The sequence below is a fragment of the Ochlerotatus camptorhynchus genome, unplaced genomic scaffold (genome assembly GCF_037179485.1).
Source record: "Ochlerotatus camptorhynchus isolate MF236.1 unplaced genomic scaffold, CSIRO-AGI_Acam_v1.1 ptg000503l, whole genome shotgun sequence".
Taxonomy (NCBI): domain Eukaryota; kingdom Metazoa; phylum Arthropoda; class Insecta; order Diptera; family Culicidae; genus Ochlerotatus; species Ochlerotatus camptorhynchus.
The window spans coordinates 5,770,072-5,796,225 of NW_027040988.1; the positions used below are offsets into that span (position 1 = coordinate 5,770,072).

General features: G+C 39.9%; 1 protein-coding gene across 2 annotated transcripts in view; it reads left to right on the forward strand.

The window, feature by feature from the left end:
* The window catches only part of LOC135712735 (uncharacterized), a 70,472-nt gene that overhangs the window by 30,453 nt on the left and 13,865 nt on the right, over nt 1-26,154 (forward strand). For both annotated transcript variants that reach the window (XM_065235776.1, XM_065235777.1), the window contains exons 3-5: nt 5,599-6,201; nt 24,335-24,753; nt 24,816-24,971. In XM_065235776.1, coding sequence (XP_065091848.1) covers nt 5,599-6,201; nt 24,335-24,753; nt 24,816-24,971 — 1,178 coding nt within the window. The remainder of the gene's footprint in view (nt 1-5,598; nt 6,202-24,334; nt 24,754-24,815; nt 24,972-26,154) is intronic.

The following is a 26,154-nucleotide window of genomic DNA, read 5'->3' on the forward strand; positions in this document are numbered from 1 at the left end:
TACTCTCTTGTTGAACATAAACAGTCAAAAGCATTGATATCGATGCGTAAGCGTAGCCCTGATCGATTGGTGGTAAAATTATTGAAATTGGATCAGGGGCAGCTGAGTTATTAACGTTCAAAATCTTTCATAATTTGGTTACATGTTCCATTTTCAGTTTTCACAAAGTGTATAGAAATCAAAGACGTAGTCCTACGTCAAAAAATTAGGCGCTCCGACCGAATCAATCTTTATCTTCATCCGATAGGCCTAAGTGAATTCATTGGCGTTTCAATGGCGTTTCAATGCGTTAGGGCGAGTTTAGAACCCGTAGGCCGAGTTCGACGTCAAGAAGCAGTGTTGGACTTTTAACAATATCTCAATATCTACGGAAAGGTAAATAAATTTGGAAGTCATCAGTAATAATAACATTCCATTTGGAGCTAAATTACGCTAGATTAAGACAGACTAAGTGCGGGTTGTGCTTAATATGCCGGAAATGGGGTAGTTAACCCTATAAAGTCATTTTAATAAACTTTTTGGAAGACAACAATTTTCTATCTATCATGTGGACGAAGTTATTTGGTGAAAATGGAGTACAAACGGTAGTACTCATTAAAAGCATTTTTTACCATAACTTTTTTGTTTAAATTTTCGAGGGGGTGACTCTATCTACGATGCAGAAAACATTGAGTTTTGCCTCGGGTTTTTGCTGTGACTAGCTGTGCGCACGCTGAGTAGATAGAAAGAAGATTGATGTCGATAATTTAAACTCGTTTGGTAAGAATCTGACTTTTTACAAACCATTTGAAGTTTATATGAAAATTACTATGGGAAATCGAAACTGTTTTGTTCATTGTCTTCTAGCCTTTTCCCATATTACACTGTTCATATCAGTGGCATCAGTGCACGCAATTTTAAAACTACCTAGATTTGGGTAGAATCCACCCAGATCGGTCAAAACTGAACCTACCCAAAAATGGGTAAGCTGTGTTGGGAGTTACAAGTTGAAAAATGAACAAAATCGACATGATTCCGATCGACGTTGTTAATTTGTCAACTTGTCACTCCCAACATTGTTTACCAATTTGGTTTTAGAGAAAATTGTAAACAAACTTGGTCGCTGTCCCATACAAAAATCCAACATGGCTGAATTGACACATTAGAACACCTATATGTAGTCACCTTGGTTTTAAGTGCTTGCACGTTTTTGCAGAAGAAAGCAAATCGCTATCTCTTTGTTTTAAGGATTTACGTCCGTTTTAATATTTTTAACACTAGGGTTATTCAAAAAGTGCATCGTAAACGTATACTTCCTCGTAAATGCACACTTAGGAAAATTCATGTAAATTTAGGTGCTCTGAGACTAACATATACGAGCGTCAATTTTGACATAAAATTGAGTAATAATAGACGCGAAATTCAGTACAATCAACCGTACTTTTCGTCGAATATGAAATTTTCAGTCTCGAAGCACTAAATTTTACATGACTTTCAAAGTGTTTTTATGTTACTTCATACGCGAAGTTAGCGATTTTCAGAGTTGGTTGGAAATGCTAACATGAAGCTTTTAGTGTGATAATTTATTAGCTAGAGAATGATCTTTTAGAAGAGAGTAGGTGGATAGTTCCGTTAGAGTACGGCAGTATGGAAATTGAATAAAGGGTGATACGGTTAAAATTTGGTCAATATCAACTTGACGTATTTCTTTCAATTTTGCATTTAAAAAACCTGAACACCCCTCATTTTGAAGGTGTGTATGTGTAGAATGTTGCTCCTATTTTGATTTTGGAATTCTCTCTTCAGTTGTCAAAATGCCGTCCAAGCAAGAAGAGCAGCGTATCAAAATTTTGCTCGCGCATCGCGAAAATCCGAGCTACTCGCACGCAAAGTTGGCAAAATCGCTAAAAGTTGCCAAATCAACCGTTACAAATGTAATTAAAGTGTTTGGGGAACGTTTGTCGACAGCCAGGAAGTCTGGATCGGGGGGAAATCGAAAACCGGAAGCCGCTGAGACGACAAAGAGTGTTGCCGGTAGTTTCAAGCGAAACCCTAACCTCTCTCTCCGAGATGCCGCAAATAAGCTGGGTGTATCGTCTACAACCGTGCATCGAGCCAAAAAACGAGCCGGACTATCGACTTACAAGATGGTAGTGACTCCAAATCGCGATGATAAACAAAATACGACGGCCAAAGCGCGATCCCGGAGGCTGTACACGACGATGCTGACGAAGTTTGACTGCGTGGTAATGGACGACGAAACCTACGTCAAAGCCGACTACAAGCAGCTTCCGGGACAGGAGTTTTATACGGCAAAAGGAAGGGGAAAGGTAGCAGATGTTTTCAAGCACATGAAACTGTCAAAGTTCGCAAAGAAATATCTGGTTTGGCAAGCCATCTGTACCTCTGGCTTGAAAAGCAGCATTTTCATAGCTTCCGGGACTGTCAACCAAGAAATTTACGTGAAAGAGTGTTTGAATAAACGTCTGCTGCCTTTCCTGAAGAAACACGGTTGTTCCGTACTGTTTTGGCCGGATTTGGCATCTTGCCATTAACGTAAAAAGGCCATGGAGTGGTACGCCGCCAACAACGTGCAGGTGGTTCCCAAGGACAAGAACCCTCCCAACACGCCAGAGCTCCGCCCAATTGAGAAATACTGGGCTATTGTCAAGCGGAACCTAAAGAAGACCAAAAAAAACTGCTAAGGGCGAGCAGCAGTTCAAGGCAAACTGGCTTTCTGCGGCGAAGAAGGTGGACAAGGTGGCTGTACAAAATCTGATGGCAGGGGTCAAGCGTAAGGCCCGGCAATTCGGATTTGGAAAAGCGGAAGCCTAACTGAATATTTTTCCTGAATTTTATACTAATTGAACTTGAAAAAGAAATTTAATTTGATTTTTTAAATAAACGATTTCACCGATTTACACGCGTTTTCCCTTGACCAAATTTTGACCGTATCACCCTTTAGAAGTTGAAAATGAGCGAAGGGCCAGTAATGCGGCAGTTTTTAAAGATAGACGCACATCTTTTGCCTAACCCGTACGATGTACGCGGGGACTTGAAGTATGTCTCCAAGTCCACAGGCAAAAATGTGCGTCCCTCTTATTGCTCATAAACTGACTGCGGCTGTGGAATAGTTCTAGCGACGTTTTCATCACTACCTAAAGCCCCACGTTGCGAGAGCATTTCCAGTCGATGGTGTGTTATAATGCAATTCTTCTTTACCCAACTATTGTGTTGCTCCTCTCGTCATGACCAACGTGAGAGAGAAAGCAGTAGGGTGGTTGTTGCGTGCTGTACCATCATCAGCATTGTTGACGGCTACTCCCGCCTTGAGTTGTTACATTCAAAGTGTTTTTATGTTACTTCATACGCGAAGTTAGCGATTTTCAGAGTTGGTTGGAAATTGAAGGGGTGTATCATTTCAACGTCATTTCATTCAGCAATTTAAATTCTACAATTCATAGGGGGATCCTGATAAATTTTCAAATACGTTAAATTGTTACGGTTTGCTGTTCAAATGTTTACGATTTGCTGTATTCATGACCATCTTTCCTAGTATGTACATTAAATTGGATCAACTTTACAACCCCCTGTTCTCCACTACTCTTTTAATACGTATTGAGGTTCCCAAAAACTGTCCAACATTTTAACGAATTTGGTTATAATCTCGATTTGGGGGAGAATTTCAAATGTGGTATGGGAAATGTATGGGAAACGAAACGATCCTATTCATTTGCTTACCAAAAATCCAAAAATTTCTAAATGTTTACCAAATCTCGGACTTAGATTGAGAATACTATACAAAACAACTTTTGAAGACTGCAAATCGATTTGATCTTCGCAACAAAAAGTTACTAATCTTTTGCGTTAGACCAACTGTTCTACACATATCTACAACACAGACAAACAGACGTAACTCTTTGAAAAACTTGTTCTTGAAAACATAGTATCTCAAAACATATAACCTCAGTAACGACATCTCTCTGGCTTCTCGCGGAAAACAAGCTTGCTCGCTAACTCGTAAACAATATTGCATAAAAGTTCTATAGAATGTATAGAAACGTCAAATTGATCCGATGCCAGCGCTGCGGCGAGTAGTTCGCGGAACTGATAATATTCAAATCAACCGTTAAATGCATGAACGAAGATACACAATGAAGTGTTACGTCTGTTTGTCTGTGTCTACAAGCTCATATATACGCCCGTAGGTATCCGCGAAGCAATAGGTCTAAATCAATATAATGATAACTTTTTTCTCAATAGTCGAATCAATTTTCAGTCTTTGACATCGTTGTTCAATGAATTCAAACTGACATTTACACATTCATGTAAATTTATATCATTGTTCGATGAAAATACAGTTAATTTCAATGTACCGGTACATTTCCGTTCGGTTTTGGCACGGTTCGAACGGTTTTTTTTTTGCATTGAAGAAGACAATTTTGAACATAAAATAGACGCAATATTTGCATAAAAGTATTATAAAAGGGTGTAATAGGGTTAGTGTACCAGTTTTTGGCTATAGTGATTGATTTATTTGTATTTATTCAACAATTTATTTAAATAATTTCGTGAAAAGATAGAAGCCTGCATTATATGTTATGAGCTTGAAACGATACACAAGGACCAAAACTAGCACACTTACCCTATCATTGCATTAGGACTGGGACGGTTGGGAGAAGCTCTTTTCGCATATCCCTCTACGCTTCTATACAGCTGTTATCTTGCTGTTTAGTTGTATGTGAACTTGAAAGGCGCTTATTCAACCTTTTCCCAGTTATCCAATAATCACTCATGAAGCCGGGTTAAATATTGTTAACGCTTTTTTGTTGGAGGAATTTATTGAGTTTATTTTGCTGCAAATCAAATTATCAATCGAAATTAGTAGTTTATGAACAACCCCTAGCGTCAATGGTTTAAAATCGTATTTATGTTGTACAATAAAGAACACGCCTGACCTTGTAGAAATGTGTGCTTTTTTTTAATCTAAATATATACATTATAAACATAGTGACAAACTGTGGCTCTAGTAAAAGTAATACAATAAAGCTTTAAAATAAAGTGCCAGCCTATCCTATTTGGCAACAACGATACTTGGCCAAACCGACGACACAGAATCAATTTACTGGAAAAACGGTACGCCGTACGTACATGGTTGGAGTGGTTAGCTTAAGTAAATCATTTGCATTGCAGCGAAAGTGATTACTGAAGCGACCCATACCGAATGCATTTGGAGCGTGAGATTACCAATGAATTTCGTTCAAATAAGTAGGTTACCTTAATACCTGCACTGACTACGTGATATCAAGTTTCATAATTAGTGGCATATTAGCTTCGAGTAAAAACCATAAAAGAATATTGCAGTAAACGGCCAACAGCCGCAACGCTCATTTAATGCTCAAGTGAAACAAAGCCCAAAACGGACATGAGCATCGAAATGTGACGAAGCATTCGTTCGGTAGCTATCAGCTGGTGAAATGCCTTCATTATTCAATTGTACTGTACCTGCATATATTGTTGTCGTAGGTCAAGCATGCCTCTCCATTGAAGAGATCTATAGTTAAGTGTTGGACAATTAATTGATGTCATGTTTTTCTCTTTTCTCTTCTTCTCTTCCAGTGGAAACACTCGTAAGAAAGTGGGCCCCTTTGGTTTGGTTGGCACCGAACGAAAAATACCTACCGGGATCGGTATCCACGTTTTTGGAGCACGTGCATGCAGAGGAGGCAAAAATCGTAACGGTTTACCCTGGTAATGAGATATCGGACGTGAGTGAATTGAACCAATACCCCTACTACTATGACAACGAGAACGAGCTGACCTACTACGATCCGACCGTGCGTCAGGCACGTAACCGTAACAAGCGTAACTTCCGCGATCCGTCTACCTCGTTGGATCGGTTGTTTGATCTGCCCATAGGTAACGAGTCCAAGAATTGGTACCTTGTCACCAACACCGACATCGAAGAGCTGATAACCGATAAGAGTTCGTTCATACACGGACAAAATCCACAAAAAGAAAATGTGCCAATCTACGCGGTGGTTAGCATGTGCCGTTCGGGGTCCTCCAGCAGTTTCGGGTCCCCAATGGATGGCGGCTCTGCTTCATCGACGGTCACCATGCAACCGCTGCCCCTCTCGTCAACCGTGCCACTACAACCGCCGACGACTACCTTCCCGACGCCGCCGGCCGCTATGCATCACTTTAGCCACATCGAGAACGGTAATACTAGTATAATACTACTTTACAATGTTGTGCGTATCGCGATTGCGCTTTAAATTCGATAGGCTCATTATTTCCACTCTACGGCTCATGTGTTGTAATTTAATTCGATTCCGACGCACCTACACGGCATATCGTATTGCTGGACGTCTCATATACCTGCGTAGATGGTCTTTATTTGTTTGTTGCAACACGCTTTTTCCCCATTTCCGTTCCGATGCCACGGCCCACGGTTATCAATGATGATTGATACGAATGCTTTAAATTGCATACACTTTTTTGTTGTACACACGATACACGGATATGTGCACAAATTAGGCCAAGATGAAAGAAAAATCGGCAAGTCATAACAAGTCGGTTCCGATGTGTGTGAGATGTAAGATATGATTTTCATCACAAAAAGTTTAATTTCGATATTCAACTGTTTCCAACGACTCTAGAGAAATTTAAGAGGAAAACTGTTATTTTAAAATTCAGTTTAAATATCTCACAATAAATTAAAAGGTTAAAACAACGATAAGTTACACTTAGTAGTACATATATCCGAATTACAAACATCTATTTGTTTTAATTGGGTTGTTTAACTTCGAAAAATATACCGATGTTTATACACTTTCTGATAGAGCTTTGTTTTCTGAGCACAACGATATTTTTAACAATCCTGTAGACATTCATCTCGATTTTTAAATCAAGATTTATATTTTTGATCGTTGACACTAAATCTATTCGGGGGCAAAGATGGTGATTTTTGCTAATGTAATCGTACTTTTTTAAAATAGTTCCAGTGAACCAAAATTGATGAAATTTTGGATTTCGGTTCCATTTTAATGCAGATAACGAATATGTATTTGTCTCAATACCCCTAAACAACCCAATTACCAATCGGTACATAGACAAGATTTTAGTTAAGAACTCATGGCTCTGTGATACGTTTTTTTTAAAAAGAACTCTTCCACGTGTAACCTATCACATTGCCAAAACTAGAATGAATTTTATTAATTCCATTTATCTGAACAAAAGCGGGGAGGGGGGGGACTGTATCTACGATGCAGGAAAGATTGTGTTTTGCTGTGAATAGCTGCGCACACGCTGAGTAGATAGAAAGAAGATTGATGACGATTCTGAAGATTTCATGCATCTAGTCTAGTCCAGTTTGTAATAAACTGGGTACTCCGGAGTCGTTCGATTTTATTTTGCAAGCCAATGGAAGACTGCTTGAAAATTTTCTCAAGCTTAAAACTGTTTTGCTCGTTCTCAGTTTATTCCCGCCAAAAGCTCTGAAACAGGAGGGCTTGAGCCCCCATGCCTCTATCAAAGTTTGTTTACATATATGTTTCGTCAAGCGCAAAACAAAATATCATGCTTGATATTGATTTTACAAGCTCCTATTGCGAGACTATTCTCAACGTGCAAAAACCAAGCTGAGAGTTGATTCGACACAAAAATGATTCTGTTGCACATCGTTTTCTTAGAAAGAGAAAGTAGGGTTACGGTATGTAATGTGGGTCTAGTCCTTTCATTCGGCCTATCACGCAAATAAATAATTAATTAAGGAATATTACACAAAAAATAAGGAAAATATTGATCACTGATGATTGATAAATGTGTACCACACACAAATCAATTTATATCACAACATTTCAATACATTTTCAGCTCTCGTAAGTAATAAAACTGGTTGAGAATATCACTCTGTTCGGAGTTTTTAGCCGCCATGACTTCTAAGGTTAAGATGGGAAGGTTGCACTGACGATCATCAAATGGCCTGATTATGGCATTTATTGAATGGAATTACCTGATAATACACACTAGACGTAAAACTCACAGTTACTGTTTGAATATTTTATGTTTATTTTAATTGTTTAACAACGTTTTCACAAGTAAATCATGGACCCAACTTTAGGGACACATTTCTTTTCTATGTTCCTAACTTTGGCCCATGAAATTCATTTGACAGCATATAGCAATAAGAGTAACGTCAACAATGTGGTTTGCATTTGGATGATAAGGAACGAACAGGAAGGGAGATTTTTTCTGCCAAACCTGTATAATGAACATCACAATGTTTTGATTTAGATATTCTGCGGTCGAAAGACGATAAGCGAAATTTTTAATTTTTAATTTTTAACTTGAGTGATTTAATGTAGTTTTCGTAAAATTTTCTCTAAGAAATGTTTTGAGGAATGAAGAGTATTAAGTTAACAGTGATAGTGATAAAAAAAAATACATAAGAAAACGTTACCAAGAGCGTTTTTTTTGAGAATCAAACAGGATAGGACGAAGTTGCATCCATAAATAGACCCAATTTGGGGACAATAGACCGATATTACATACATTTCCCTGGTGAGTTTTTGTCTTAAAAAAAGTAAGTTTTTCAACTTTTTGCGGTTCCTGATAGCAAACGACATGATAAGCATATCTAAGCATACCATTTAGCAGTAGAATATCGTTTGCAGGTAAATTAATTGATGAGTTATGATTAAAAACGTAATCTATGGCTGCATATTAGACCGAGGTTAGGGACGTATACCCTATACCAGTTTGCTATCTCTTTTTACTCTTCACCGATGGCAGACACGAAGTGACTGCTGCCAGCCGTTATGGCAGTTCCAGTTGCATTCGGGTGTAAAGCAAAAATCATGAAACTCAATCTCACCACAGTTTGTTGAGATTTGCAGCTGGTGAGTTTTGTTAGCTTGATACTCCGAGCTGCGATATCACAGCTTGCAAAATCAACCGCAGTTGTTTGCTTGTTGATTTTTGTCTACGAAAATCTAGCGTGATATTGCGCGTTGGGGAGATTTGATTTTTTGATATTTTCCCAACACTGCATCAAAGTATGTTTTACTGCAATTGAAAACTCAGCTTATTCATAAAAAATATGCTGGTTTTTATGCTTTCATCACTGAGCCTGTTTGTTTTTGTATTTGAGCTAAAAATTAGAAATGTGTTATGAAAGAGTATGGATCATTTTTATAAGATTACAATGCTTGACGATGGATAAGAAGAGTAAGTGCATTTGTTGCGTCTGAATGTTTGGCGTTCGTTTGACAGCTCACACTGGCTCCCAAGTGACAAGCACTTTGAGTGAGTCCGAAGTACTCAGGTAATACCGCACATCCGACAAAATCATGTTGCAGTTTGTAACAGTCCATGTGGACTACACTGTTGTAACTCCATCTGACAGCATGTGGCGGTGCCATCTTTCAACCACTAGATAAAGTGCGGCGTGCGTGTAACGATTGTTTTTTTTATGGCTTCACTCAATTAGAATTCTCTCACTTACGCAGACACAGGTAGCAAACCGGATGTTTGGAGTATGAGTGCCAGCGTAGTGAGATGGCTCACACTCATTTTCATTCCTTTATTTAACGTCGGTCTCTGTTCCGCAATCTAGTGCCAATCACCGACGGACATCGATTGCCATCCATTGACGGCAATCGAATGTGCAGGAAGGCAGCTTCCACACCTGCGTAGGATATCGCACCCATTCAACACACATGGGCCGGGACCAACGGCTTTACTTCCCTTCCGAAGGAAGACGTGACCAGAGATTTTTATGCCTCAGAAAAATCCCACCGTCCTCGGCTGGGATTGAACCCAGACCAAATGGGGTGTTAGAAAGCAGTCACGCTTACCACTACACCACCGGCGCCGGCATGGCTCACACTCAGAGATATGGATCTCAAATAATAGCGCGGCTTGTACTGTAGGCGGGAATGCGATGGAAAAACCTCTTGATCGGACTTTTCCAGATCATCACGGCGTTTGAGCAATTGTTCCGCCAACAAATGTATATTGAATTTTCTGCGACGCAATTAGCCTGGACCTTGATCAGGCGTTTTCAATTAGCCACACAATCACTTTCGTGAAGCTACGCATTCTAATCAGACGTGTCTATTGCTTAATACCAGTTGAACTGTACCAATTTATTTGAAAAGTGAGGTGAGCAGAGATATTAGATTACAAGTGAAATACTTAAATTGATAGTTATTGTAGTCTTTTCTAGTTCATTACCCATTATAAACCGTCGAAATCCGACAATTAATTGTGAGAAGAAAAAAACGCAGGTATGTGTTATCGCGTGGTGTATGAGAATTGCAGAGATTAATTTCGTTGCGGGGTAGTTTTCCCTTCAACGAAGGGTTTTTTTTTATATATTCTACGAATCCTCGACGAGTGCATAGGAAGTTATCACGTGATTACCGTGGATCGTGAGATATCCGGTGGTTTCCATCCGTTCGTGACCCCAGAGGGTGAACGATTTGTCGAGCCCTAGTTCATCAGATAACCCCACCCAGTGATCCACGCTTTCCGTCACTGCCACTCATCCGTCGAGTAAATCGACCGCTCGTGAACGCTATTGGAAATCGAGCGCAAGTCGACCCATTGATCGAATCGGAATCTTGCTGACTCCCACTAAGCCAAGTGTGGTTGAGCGTCGGCCTCTCGTTTTTCGACACTGCTACGTCACATTCGCCGACTCCCACCAAGCGATCGCTCTGCAACTTTTCCTCGTCGTAGAACACCGCCTTTGTCGCATCGTGATCACTACGCATCGAGCAACGTCGCAGCATTCTTTGTTCATCGGAACGGCGTCCACAGTGCTGTAGTAAGGGCAGAAGACAATAGCCTCGAAACTGTAAGTTAAGAATAGATAATTTGAGCTTCAACCAATTTGAGGAACCTTCCCCAGAGGGGCTGTCCATAAACTACGTAGACAGTTTAGGGGGGGGGGGGGTGTTGAAAATTATCCACAATCCATACGAATTTTAAAATTTTTGTATGGGCGATTGTCTACGCAGGGGGAGGGGGGGGGGGGTCAATAATCCCAAAAAACTGTCTACGTAGTTTATGAACAGGCCCAGACCAATGTAAATATTGTTTTAACTATGAGAAGTTCCCTGAAAATACAAATGCTTCTTCTCCTAGGGGATTGTGAAGCTTCATCCTAAATACGGTAATATTAAGAGTTTGTTCCTTCCTTTCCGCATATTTTGTTTCCCGTTTGGGTAAGCTAGGGAAACCGTAGCCACTTAAACTCGCCCTCAGTCTCATAGCCGGACCGGAAAACGCGTCAGCAGTCTCTCTAGTCAGAGAGTGGCGCTTAAGCTGCTGTTCGTTGTGTGCACAACACTAACGTTACAAGTTGACCTGACAGCTAAAAAGCTTTGAGTGTGTGAGTGATCAGATGTTGTCGATGCAATATAGCTATTTTCAATTGGAAATATCTGTCAAAACTTCTCGGTAAACAAAAAAATCAGCTGACCGCAGCTGTCACATGGAATGCTTTATAGGATCTGACAATTCTTGAAATTTAATTTATCACATGAAAGGTTCTGGTTCATGATAGGTTTTGGTCATTTGCCCCAAGGTCACCCGAAAAAATGCTGGATTTGAATGAAGTTCAATATAATCACAAATGATTCATGAGATTTGATCTTCTGCACAACGGGTGTTGCTTCTAGACTGTTTTTGATTACTTCTCTGGGAGCATCTGTAACATTTTTGGATGTGCCGCTGTTGCCCTGAGCACTCAATAAAGCCGGTTTGATTTACCTCATGATAAATTTTGATTTACCTTATGATAAACATTGGTATGAATCAAAGGTACGGATCATTACGTATTGCCCTTGACTGTATGCATTCAACACACAATATGAGCCTAGAGGTTCTAGCGGGAGTAAACCCCTGCAGAAACGTTTCTGGGAGCTCTAATTAAGAATATTGATTAAATGTAGTGTCAGTAACAACCTTGTGATTGAAAACTTCGAAGAAATGCTCGAATTGAGCATCCAGTCTAGATTCGTGCGAATCTATCTTAATTATATGTCATCGGATATTAGCCTTCCGTACTATAACTCCCCTCGTGTATGCTTTACTAACTACAGTTCTCCCATTGACTATGATCTCTCCATGAAACAGGCTATTCAAGGAGTTCCAGATCAACTTCGACCTATCTCAATTCCCCGTATTTTTGCTGAAAAGTACCAACAAGCCATATGCAATAGAAGATTTTTCACCGTGAAGTATGTAACAGTTGCATTACTCCCTGCCCAGCATTAATGAGACCCCCCTCTACACTGCCTCAGGGTCGGCATACACGTGTGACTATCGCGGCCAAGGAAACACTCAAATACTCTTAGCACACCCCGATGAACTCTCACACAGGTCTCGTTTATTTCCCTAACATTCCCACTTTCTTATCGGTTATCTCCTACCTTAGCCTTCACTAGTTCTTCCTTCCGATGATCTGTTGTCGATGGGGCCCCTTCTCCTCCGTTCCGCTACACCTTCACCTTCACTTTCTCCTTTCCTTTGCTTCTGTTCTTCGTCCCTCGGTTTCGACTGTGGGTTGCAGTCGATTCACCTCTTAACCCTTCACTCTCCTCTTCTCCTACGGGTGCTTCCACGGTACCGTTTGCCGAGCCGTTCGCGAACGGTATAACGTGTCCACGACGCTCAAGGCCGATCCACAATGGCGATGAACACGGACTAGTAAACGCGGCTGGTTCGCGCCGGAGATAATGATAACGGTAAACGGTAAACTACGGGGTCCTGGATATTTCAGTAGGTTGGCTCCTCCTCCACTACTGATCGAGCTTCGCGCCTCAAGACTCGTGCAGACTAATAACTTTAACTCGAATAACAATCTTTCACTATGATGAATATCACATTCGATTTGAGTTTGTCTAGCTTGGTTTTCGACTACCACTTTTGACTTTTGCCAGGCAATCAGCTAGCAACGATGGCGGGTGATTTTCTTGCGCTCTCGATCGTTGATCCATTTTCCTTCAGCTCAATTTCGCCCCATCATGGCCCCTTTTTACACCACCTCCCGATGGCCTCCCAATCCTGCTGTCAGCGGCATCTGGCTGTGAGTAGCGGAACTTCGTGGAGTGGTTGCGTGCTGTCCAGTGGGTGGTGGGCGGTGTTGGCACTAATATTTGAATCCTTTCCTGGCATTCATTACATTTAAATCGAAACACTAAATTCGCGACAATCTCAACATTCTTAGACAGATAGACACACCACTGGTTACAAGTAAGAGATGTATTGGGAACCCGTGATCTTCCCTTTTGTATCCTATATATCCCATCCTCATCGCCAACTTTTGTATCCTATATACAATGGTGGAAACCGTGACTTTACGGAGCAAAATAAAAGAACCTATACTTCGTTTGATGTTTCAGACTGGAATGATCTTCCTCTTTATTTTCCATACGATAAGACCTTGCTACTTGCCCCTGCCCAGTCAGGATTTGGTCCACCGTCCGAGAGTAGTATCTGAAGGAGGCAGGCACTTAAAGCAATAATGACAGATTTTATGTGTAAAACCAGGTGTAAAACACATATTTCACGACCTCTTCTTGTAACTTACAAGTACTAATTAACATTATTGATTACCATTAATTTCTTGGACTTTTCCGAAAGCAAAAGTTGAGTGTATTTTTTTTTTTTTTTTATTTATATTAATTTATTTGTACAGGCTCAATCGAATAAACTTTACAGAGCCGTACAGTGCATTATACATGAATAATGTCTTAAATCTAGAGTTAAAGGAATTGAACCGATTACTCGCGGTCGTCTCGAGGTTAGTGGAGATTTACAATTTTTTGGATGGGGAAAGGGAGAAGGAGGTTTGAAATATGATTTATTATATAAATATTTAATTAATCCTAAAACATGAACTTATTTCTATTCATCTTGAAAACAAACATAAAAAAAAAACTACACGCACAATACACAAACTAAACACAAGGTTAATCAAACTTACAATCTAAGGTTAGTATTCTTAAAGTAAACATATATGAGTTTCATAAACTCCAGATCACGTCTAGCCAAAATATCCCGAACTGGAACATTAGGTTGTTTACCTCGAGCCCGAAGGGAATCGCACAGCTCAGATCTGACTCCACGATGCTCAGCACAAGACCAAAGGATGTGATCGGCGTCTTGGTAACCTTGTCCACATTCACAGAGATTGCTGTCTCCCAGCCCAACACGAAACAAGTGAGCGTTTAACGAATAGTGATTGGACATGAGGCGAGACATCAGACCAATGAAGTCTCGACCCATATCCAACCCCTTGAACCAAGGATTCTTCGACACCTTAGGGATGATCGAGTATAGCCATCGTCCCAAACTTCCTTCACTCCATTTATTTTGCCAGCTGGCGAGCGACTGTTGACGATAAATGAAGAAAAATTCATTGTAGGCGATTTGTCGATCGTAAATATCGCCTTGCATAGCGCCCACCTTAGCAAGTGAGTCCGCCTTCTCATTGCCCGGAATCGAGCAATGAGATGGGACCCATGCAAAGGTGATGACAAAAGATCTTAAAGATAAAGCACTCAGAAGCTCTCGTATTTTCATGAGAAAATACGAGGAGTGCTTTACCGGCCTCATGGATCGAATAGCCTCGACAGAACTGAGACTATCCGTAAAAATAAAATAGTGATCTGGTGCAAGTGAGGCGATCGTTTCTAGCGTATAGTATATTGCCGCCAGTTCAGCAACATATACGGAACAAGGAGCTTGAAGCATTCGAGAGACGCTATGAAATTCGTTAAAAATACCAAAACCAGCGGACGACTCTATTAGTGATCCATCTGTGAAGAACGATCTTGCGGAATCAACTTGGCCAAACTTTGCAGCGTAAATTGACGGAACAATCATGGAACGATGATGTTCTGGGATTCCACGAATCTCCCGCGTCATAGATAAATCAAAACTAACTGAATTGCCGAAGTCGGAGAAGCATACACGATGGGGATTATGCTGTGAAGGGCTGACATCCTGAGTTATGTACACGTAGTACAATGACATAAAACGAGTTTGAGGGTTTAGCTCAAGAAGCTTCTCAAAGTTTTCGATTACCAGTGGGTTCATAACTTCACAACGGGTGAGGAGCCTGAGGGACAATTCCGAAAACCGATCCGATAGTGGCAACATGCCCGCCAACACTTCGAGACTCATCGTATGAGTCGAGTGCATGCATCCTAACGCGATACGAAGACAACGATACTGGATACGTTCCAGTTTGATGATGTGAGTTTTAGCCGCCGACTGGAAGCAAAAACTACCGTACTCCAAAACCGATAAAATCGTTGTCCGGTACAACGAAAAGTTGAGTGTATGCGCCAGCAAGATCTAAAGAACAAAACACTTTCGATCCAGAAAGAGCAGCAAAAATATCTTGTATCAAAGGAAGTGGGTATGTGTTAGGCACAATTACTTTATTGATTGAAACTTTGCAATCAATGACTAATCGAATTTCTTGATTTTTTTTAATTACCACAATGACCGGTGAAGCCCATTCACTAGCTTCCACTGGAGTCATTATTCCATCTTTTTCCAAAGTATCAAGATATGCAAGAACTTGTTTCCTTAAACGCAAAGGAACGTCATAGGCCTTCTTAAATATTGGATTGTCTTCTTTTAAAACCAAATCCCCAGTAAAACCAACTATCGGATTTGAAAAATCCTTGTCAAAAACATGCATCCTCTTCCGCCACAGCATTTACTCTTTCCATTACTGTTGAAGGTCTGGCAAAGGTGTCTCTCCATCCTGTATAGAAAACATCAAGCCACGTACGGCCCATCAATGGCACAAAATCGTTGTTGCATTGCAATACCACTAAAGAAAGTTGTTTTTGGAAAACTTTTCCTAAAACACCTAAACTTTTACCATCTATCACAACTAGCTTTTTGTTGCAAGGCTTTAAAGTATGATTCTTAAAGTTTCTCAAAAATAGGCTTTTTGAAACTACACTTTCCGCTGAACCACAGTCGATTTCCATTTTTAGTCTCTTTCCGTCAGCCGTTACCTCTACGTAACATGGTTCATTAATTTTATTTATCGCCGAAATCATCATGCATGGTGAGTTGCAGTTTTCCATCTCTTAAAAAGACCAGAAGTATCGGATATTGAGGGTTTAGGTGAGTCTACGAAATTAACATTGCTTCTGTTTCTACGCGGGCTTTATTCCTTTAATTTATAGCAGAATTTCCTCGTGTGACCACGTTTCTTACAATAGGAACATACAAATGATGGCTTGCTATTGTTATCACGATTGTTCTCAAACCTATGTTTCCTATTATCCCTCGAAAACGACCTATCTCTGCTAAGTCTTCTGCTTCTACTACGACGGTTGAATCTAAATCTAGGATGATCTACCCTACGTCCGAGTCGAGCGATCACATTGCCTCGCGAACTATTTCTCCTATTATCGTCATCTTTCAAGTATTGCGTTCTATCAGTTGATATTTCCTGATTAACTATAATCCTTTCAGCTTTAGCAGCCGTCAGGTCATCTTCGTCGAATAAACGTTTTTGTAACTGACGATCAAAAACTCCAATTACCAAAACATCTCTAATCGCACGTTCTTTAAAATTTTCGAGATTACATTCCTCCGCTAATTGCTTAACAGCAAGAACAAAATCAATAGATTTCTCGTATTGACCCTGACGACGAGTCCAAAACTTGTAACTGTGAATAACATCCAAATCTTTCTTGTCATACCGCTTTTTTAACTCGTCAGTCATTTACTTGTATGTTAGATCCTTGAAATCTTTTCCAGGGAATAAAAGTTTTAACTGCGTATAGACTTCACGTTCACGAACTGCTAGAAATGATGTTTTATATTGTTCTTCCTTTAAGTCATAATGTAAAAACAGCCATTCTAGCTGCTCCTGGTACTGAGCAAAAGGGATAGTACCTGCCAGGGCTCTACAATTTCGAAGCTCTAAAATGAACTCGTGTTTTGTTTCTCTCATACATACGTGTTCGACACTTCATTTCTATAACGCCTAGCTAGACTATCAGCAAGAAACGAAAATAAAAAAGCAGGACGCTTAGAAGGAAAGGCTGGCTGTGGAACTTCTCGTCGTTGCTTTGCTCATCGCTTTCAATGTAACTAACGTCGATTTTCTAGTTAAACGAACCTCATTATGGCTTTCAATCCCCTTTCACGAACACTCTATCACCGCTCTTTCAATTTGTTTATGCGTTATGTCCCGTTTTCGATCATTTTTTTTAGATAAATATATGGATGGAAGATAAATTAAAAATATGACGTGTAATCTTCAAGTGTTTTGACGTGAGAAATGCTTTAAATGTGTTATTTCATTTTCCGTCATATACGTCATGAAACCTCTGTTGATGTGTTTCATGAAAGAGAAAACTATCAAAGTCGAGTGCTCTTTCGCTCATCCGTTTCGACGAAGCTTGAAAGGAAGACCAATGGAGCGACGGGAGAAAGAGAGACAAGCGATTGAACATTTCGACAGTGAGCATGCAAAAGGGCGAATACGCGATGATCGATTCTCTTCATCGATTTTCTCTTTGCATTGCTACAGCTAAGCGAAACAATTTTCTAGAATTTGTTCAATGCAGAGTAGTAACAGGTTGTATTGGCTATCAAAAGCAACAGCAAACGCACCGAGAAACGTTAAATCTAGCGAGTTATTAACAAAAGAGAAAATCGACGACGAGAATCGATCATCGCGTATAGGCCCTTATGCATGCTCACTGTCGATTTGTTTGTGCACGCCGACTGATGTTCTAGAATGCTGCGAAGCTGTTCGACTTTAACAGAAAATAAAAGCCAGCAGTCTCTTCGTCGCATCGATTTAGTCGATTGAAGCTGATATTGTGACGCCCTGGTACCTGCACCCAACCGGTGGATGTAAGATTCGCTTACAATTATGTGGGATTCATCATCAGAGGATGTAAGTGGAGACCGCATGAACCGAGGATGCGATATACCTAGCTGCGGTCCAATGCAAGAAAATTGGAGACCAAAAAATGTAGAGTGTATTAGTGAGGTAAATTAATTATGTCGAAAAAAAAATAGGAAAAAGGTTGCCGACTGGACTCGAACAACGAACGTTGCGATTATCAGACCTGTGCTTTCTCCACTGCTCTCTCCATACTTCTGAATAAGGATAGCCTAAAAGCAAACAAGAAGCGCTCATTTCCTCTCACACTCGACTTCGTATGCTTTTTCTGCTGGAGAGATTCGAGGCAAGGGTGTGCGTCGTTCTACCATGTTATACATAAAAATCAAGGCAAATGCTTGCTTGTGTAGGTGAAAGCACAGACAGAACACGAATTAAAAAAGACAAAAAACCATTACATCGCCTGCAAGGTCAACTTCTAACATTCGCTGCGATGTTCATGAACAGAGGATGATAGGAACTGGAACTAACATTCATTATAATAGATTTTTGGTTTGCGTGTGGTATAAATGGCTCAGTAGTGGTTTGTAGCATTCTTTTATTTAGTAAAAAAAAAGCAAGAAAAAGAAATGACAAAACACAAATAAAATTTGTTAAAATGCAACCCCAGTGCAATCAAATTACAAAATAAATTGAAATCAAAATGAAAAGAAAAAGGAAAAAAAATCACATAGGGGAATTTACGTATTCTCGGCAACCTAAGCAGCGACCTTCTTTCTATAGCCTTTTTCTCTAAGGAACGCACACATATGCAGTATTGGTTTGTTTACAATCTTTTGCTGCCAGCTGCTCTAACAATTTCAGTCGAAAGAATTGTCAAAAACTGTTTTGAAACGCTTTTACAAAGCTCCAATCTTCTCTAGTGAGAGCGAGTATTGTCGGCAACCAGTTTTTTCTCGGCAACCGTTCCATTTGAGCTGCATGTAAATCTGCTGTTCTATTATCGGCAACTCGAAATCAGCTACAATTTGTAGTGCGTGTGTTGCATTTCAAGAAAACCTTGCTAGATTGCTTTTTCTCAGTGGTAAAAATATAGTCAAATTGAAGCTGAAAGCATAAAGAATCGTTTGCATGCATTCAGCGAAGTGTTTTCGTAAGAAAATCCAGTGAAAATAGTGTTTCAATTTGGGTTGCCGAAAATAGTCTGGCATGCCGAAGCCGTCATTTCCCCTACCTGAATTATTCCTTGAAGTTCCTTCCTGCTCCGATCCTACTAGAGAGATGTTTCCGCAGTAGGGTAGAGAATTATTATTATTTATCTTTATTAGGGAGGCTTTCAGCCTTGGGCTGGTTCGCCTCTAAATAGGGTAGACAACTACTTCGGCCTAATCGCCCATTTTGGGCCAATCGAGCATAAAACTTCAAATAAATCCATGATTTAAGAGTTAACAATTCAATTATGCGTTTGGTGCGATACTTTAGTTTATAAGCTACCGAACGAAGTCAATGAGAACGCGTGGTATACAGGTTTGAACCCATTATTCCCAAAAACAAAAGAAGCGCTCCGACCGAATCAATTTTTATCTTCATCCGATAGGCCGAAGTGAATTGACTGGCGTTTCAATTGCGTTTCAATGCGTTAGGCCGAGTTTAAAATCCGTAGGCCGAGTTTGGCGTCAAGAAGCAGTGTTGGACTTTTGACAATATCTCAACGATTGGTTTCTCGTTTTCAAACCTTACGGTACGTACGGAAAGGTTAATAAATTTGGAAGCCATCAGTAATAATAACATTCCGTTTGGTGCTAAACTTAAGTAGATTAAGAAAGACTAAGTACGGGTTATGCTTAATAGGCCGGAAATGGGGTAGTTAACCCATCCAAAAGCGGTCCAGCAACCGCAACAGCAGTAAAGCAACAACAACTCTACCAAAAAAACAGCAGCAGCAACTCAACAGCAATCCAATGGCAGATCACTTCGTGCCAACTGAGTTCACTGACCCTTCCGAATGGTTCACTGACCCTTCTGTATGGTTCACTAAACCGATCGCTGGTCGATACGGACCACAAAAAACTGCACCTCAATGCAACAAAAAGGCTGCAACCGCTGACTAAAAAAAATAATCACACCGCTGTAACCAAAACTTCAGGCAGTACTTGGTGAGCACGACGATGAAATTCTGCGATGACTGGCTTTCACACACACAGCGCTACGAAAATAAAAGAAAAAGCATTGAGCGCCGGTCGTCGTTCACGGTCAAAAAGGTCAAAAAGAAAATGGCGTTCACACAACTGAAAATACCGAGGGGGGCGACACATCTAAATCTCAAGTCTAGATGCTCAACAAATCTCACACTAGCGAATCAATCTTCGAAAAATCTTCTTTCATTTCTTGCATCTACTTGCATCGCGCATCATCTTTTTGCAGGAAATCTTCAGAATCGTCGTCAATCTTCTTTCTATGTACTCAGCGTGCGCGCAGCTAGCCACAGCAAAACACAATCTTTCCTGCATCGTAGATAGAGTCGTCCCCCTCGGAAAATACTGCTAATCACTTTTCTCTATAATTTCAAAAATACAAAATCTATACACTGCTGTGAGGATTCGTAAAATATCAACCTTTGCTAACTGGTTTAATTAAATATGCGCCTTTTTTACGAAACGCCTTTAAACAAAAATCACTGCATGATACTCAGCATATGATGAAAATGGCCCTGCTTTAGCAGCTGAACAGCAAAATTGCACGTAAAATCAGCGTTACCGCCAATTTTCTTCACAGTACAAAACTTATTCACTTACGTCGAGGTTTCACCACTATAATTCACTCACACGCGGTGTTAAACTTCTAAAAGTATTCAAACTTTTTCCTACGTCGCCACTTTTATACATGAGACTTTGGTATGTATGGTTTCGGGGTAGATATCCGGGAGTTAATTAAAAACACTTGTGCTCTGGTTTATCACCAAATGATTTCTGATCTGTTTATTCCAATTCGTAAACTTTACACTTCTATATTCTCTTTTTCATACCCTCTATCTTTATCTGACAGAACTCTCTCGTTCTCACATTTTACCGTCTTACCGAATAACATCGAAAACGGATACTTCATATTTTACCTACAGCTTGTATACAACAATTATAACATCTAATGATTTCTTAATTCTGAAAAAAAATTATAGCAGGTGAGTTGAAGTAACCTTGACCTCAAACCCGCCACGAGCAATTGGTACCCAATACTAACCTAGAACTACTGCTGTTTAAAGTGTAAATCCAAACATTACTGCGGAGCAGTGTCGCACACGACTGAGCCTAGTAAATAAACGAACTATTAAAAAAAAGGTGCGGATCATTGCCACGAGGACATCAGGTGCATGTTCTGATGTGGCTTATAGGTCCTGGGTACTCAATATGACCATCAGTTTTATCATGTTTTTAACCTCAAAATTTCAAAATTCAGAAGCTCTGCCTTCGACATATCGAGTTGTAGAATCAAAATGACACTACATAGAACATCGACCAAAGGAGGTATCCACTTGTGACGTATGGAGCGTGCGATACATGAAAAAATTAAGAGACCGCTGAATCCATCGAGTTATAGACAGGCATGGAAAATCATTTACATTTATTTCATGCATTCATTTACATTCATTTGTCTCTAACTTTTTTCATCAACAGCATCCCGCAAAATGATGTAGCGAACTTTTGTAGGTTTTGTTATTAGCTACAACTTTTGCCTGTAACTCAAATCTGTATCTCTTATGCATCACGAATGAGAGCGGGCAGAACTTATTACTGTTTTTCAGTGAATGTAAAATACATTCACTGAAAAACAGTAGTGGCTTCTATTCGCTCTGGTTCGTCATGCATAAGAGATACGGATTTGAGTTGTTAGTAAAAGTTGCACATAATAACAAAACTTACAAAAGTTCGATACATCATTTTGCGGAATTTTGTTAATGAGAAAAGTTAGGGGCAAATGAATGTAAATGAATGCATGAAATGAATGCAAACTATAACTTATAGAATATCGAGTTGTGGAGAGTTGGCTGACATTGCTGACATACATATTGTGTGTGGCAGGATAATTTCTCAAAATGGGATTATACCATCTGTTTTCTGTTTATGGTCGTACGACTGCGCCCATTGATTTAACACACGGCGGCTCTTTATCCAGGATTCGCTCCGCAAGCCGCTGCCATAAAATACTATCAAAGTTACACACCTGTGTATAATTCTTATGGGCGGGGCTGCATCGCGCTTATGAGCGGCGCGCTTGGACCGTCACCAAACGAGAGTTTAACATAAGCGCGACAATACTAAGAATATGTTATTGCGTGTCTTTTAATAAATTAGAGTCTGGCGGCCGCAATAACACGCAGGTGAAGATAGCCGTGAGATAGTCGCTACGTCCAATGCATGGAAATATTTCCCGCGCGAAATAAACAAGCATATTTCAAACTGAACATTGCATTAGGTCCTAAGTAACATTAATCGATTCTCTTAGATTCTCCAAAGCTTCTTTCATCGATCTGTGTAATTTAAATACCTGGGAATGTCATTTCATGGCCGTGGGGATACAAACAGAAATTCAACGTGCTTTATGAAAAATCGGAAAAGCTTTGTAGAATTGGGAACCTTGTACAAGTTTTAATTTTAAAATACTTCATAAAAGTTCTTTTAGCTTCAGGGCACTTCGTTAAAATTAAATTGACTTAAAATAGATTAGAAAATTCCGTGTCCTGTGCACCGAAGAATAGAAAGACTTCGATGATCAATAGTGTATAGGCATTTCAGAGAAAAAATAGCATTACTTTTAAGGCTGCGGTTGCCAAATAATCTGACGCAGGATGCTAATTTTTCTACATCGTCTCAACACCGTTCACAAATTGGCGCCTTTTTCCAGAGCAAAAATGAGAACTCGTTCGTGACTTTCTCATTATTTGATTACAACTCCTTGAATATGCCAATATTTTGTGAAGTTCGAAATAAGCTGTAAAATGGTTATCAAGTAAAAAACTGATCAATATCAAGTCAAACGGTCGAATATGCTTTTGCTGCTTGCACTCAGGCCCGTTATTATTACTTTCCAATTTATATTAAGCATAATATTTAAAGTGTTGATCCTAATACTTTATCTTTCGAACGAATCTGTTTATGGGTCATAAGCTTTGGTGCTGCCTCAGATCGTTGGATTTTTTTTAACCATTTCGAGTGACTCCGCACCACGTAACCGCACAAAAATGCGCAAGTGGGTTTTTGCAGTTTTTATCTGTAACGACAATATAGTGTGATGCAAGAAAACCTTTTAAACTTCCTTGATTTGATTTGAGCAGCATTCATATCGAGAGCACAATAACTTTTCAAAACTTTTACTGCTCGCGTGCGCAACTCCAAAGCTGATAGAAAATATCTCGCTCGTATCCCACGTGTAAACGCACTACGAGCACGTGCCACGAGCATGTAACGAGTTCAGTAATCGCAACTGACTCACACGATGACTTATTAAAACAATTGGATCACGCCACGCGCCTTACGCGCAGTTCGTGCGCACTGCCCATGTGGATGACGCGAAATGTGCAACTGAGTGCAACGGCCCTCCGTCTGCTCCTCCGGTGCAGAATAGAAGCATAAATTACGTTTGTTTTTGGTTTGAAAACCTCGCTAGCTATACTAGATTCCATGTTAGTGATGCGTGGATGACTACACATTAGACTGATTCAAAATTAGAAATTTTTACTCCACGCTGCTTAAACGGTTTCAAGTTGGGTCCTGATTAGTCTCCTAAAATTTTAATTTATTTATTAGGAAACTGAGTTGGCACAAACCTTATGAAGTTTATATGGAAATTACTATGGGTAAACCAAATGTTTTGTTCATACCTATCTCAAAAATTCACAATCTCAAATCATGGCTACTATGTCACAGTGTTTCCCACGAAACATCTGCTTGATCATGTCATCAGGTTATTAATCTTTTAAACAATAAATAGCTATTTAATTTGATTTTTTACTGAAAACAAATATTCTGCAAAGTTGTAGCTGAAAAAATTTCCCATACGAATAGTTATAGAACTTTTTAACAGTGCAATATGAAAAACGGCTAGAAGATAATGAACGAAAAGTGTGGTTTACAATAGAAATTTCCATATAATGGATTCAAATGGATTGTGCCTAGTCAGTTTCTTACCAAATTAGTTTAAATATTGGGATGTTGATCAGGACCCGATTTGGAACCGATTGAACACTGTGATGCGAAAATTTCAAATTTTGCATCAGTCTACTGCACATAATGCTCTTCGTACGATTGTCTGCTGGGTCTGTTTCGATCAGACACTGTAGGCAGCAAACGAGGCCACAGGTTTTTCGGTCAACATTAGTTGATCATACGCTGCTTAGCAGAGTTAGGTGTAGATAAATGATGTTAATATAAATCATTTCTTTGAATCCATTTTTCAGAAGTCGTATACAACACAATCGATCGCATCGGTTACAAGCGCCATCCCCAGTACGTACCGGTTCACAAGAATCTCTTCGAGCTGCAGCCGGAGCTGAGGCCGGACATTAACAAAATTGAGAAAAGCATTCGGCTGATACGAAAACGACGTCGCCGGCGGGGAATTTCGATTGTTGAGCCACCAAATGGGAAAACTGAGGAGGACAGCACCGAGAGCCCCAGTGAGGAGTTGTTGTTCGACCAGAGCATCGAAGGTCGAGCTGAAGACGCAGACGACGAAGCAGACGACAATGACAACGATTCGGATGATTGGGAAACGATCACCGAGCGACGAGACGACATCACCATCCACAATGGGGAAGATTCGAACGAGTATCCGCACTTCCATGTCACTTACTGGATGTTTTATCCATATAGCCAGGTAACACTGTAGCGATTAACCTGCAAGATATTTATTATCAATCGAAACTTACTTGTTTTTAGGGTAAAGTCATCTGTACAGTCAACCTGGGACCGCTAGGCCCATGGCCGATTCCCCTCATATTCGGTATGTGCTTGGGAACAAAGAAGGAATTTGGCAGCCACATCGGTGATTGGGAACATATGAGTTTGTTCTTTAGAGGGAGGAAAGAACCTGACGTAAGTAAATTAATTTTATTAAAGGTAAGACAACGAAGTGGATCAGAATAATGCTTAAAATGCAATAGATAAAAGATGAAGCGTAAGTCGTAAAAATTGTGAAGGTAATTTGAAAAGCATTCTGTCAAATTGAAAAAAATTAAAAAAATTTAAAAGGGTATTAACATCGACCTCTTGAGGTGTATCGAGCGACGTACATGTCGCACGAGCAGACGCGGAACAAATTATGATGAGTGGTTGTCGGATTTTTTCGGCGTCGGGGGGGCAATTCCAAATTTACCCGTAACGCGGATGGATCAACTTTTCGTGGTGCGTTACTGGTGTAAGATCTACCGCATCGAATTCTGGCGCTTAGCTCTTCTTGTTGACGGCTATCAGCCTCGGTTTTGAGAGTCTCCGAGAAACTGAGATTGGAAACCAGAAAAGGTTTGGACCAGCGTTCTGATGCATGGTCACGTTTTTGTCACTAAGCATCAGCATCAAACATAAATTTTCGAGTCAATGACCATGACCAATTTCTGTTCGAAAATCGTTTGATCGATAATGTTGATAATATAGGATTGTTCAAATTTAATTTTCAACTATTACTTAGGCCGTTCGCAATGCTGAGTTTCAAAATTGTTTTAAACTACTCGTCAATACTATAATTTGAAACTGTCAAAAATAAAACTGCAACACGATCAGCGCAACGCACAGTTCTAAAACATGTTTGTAATCAGCAAGTTCCATAAACTTTACTGTTCTCTATGAAGTTCTCCGTTTTTTATTTGTGGAGCTCTTCGAAACATCATCAACACATCCAAAGAAATTTGAAACAGAGTTCCATTCGTGTTTCAAACTCGCTCAGAAATAAAACAGAATAGTCGAGCAGTTGCAAATCTGGTGCAAAATAGTGCTCGAATAATGAAACTGCAACTCAGCATTGCGAGAGGTGCGTTTCTGTTCTAGTTTCAAATTGAAACAGTCCTTATAAAATACAACAGAATTGCGAACATTTTGAAAATATTTATTTGTAAAAATGTTTGATGTTGATCTTGAAGATGAATTCCGGAAGCTGTTTAAATTAGAAGCAGATATGTGAAGATTTTTGCTACAGATATGAAGATTCTGACTTGATGGTTTAGGCTCTTAGGCTGTTTATTATGAACAAGGGGTTGGTCACTCCGCACAGTGCGTCAAAATC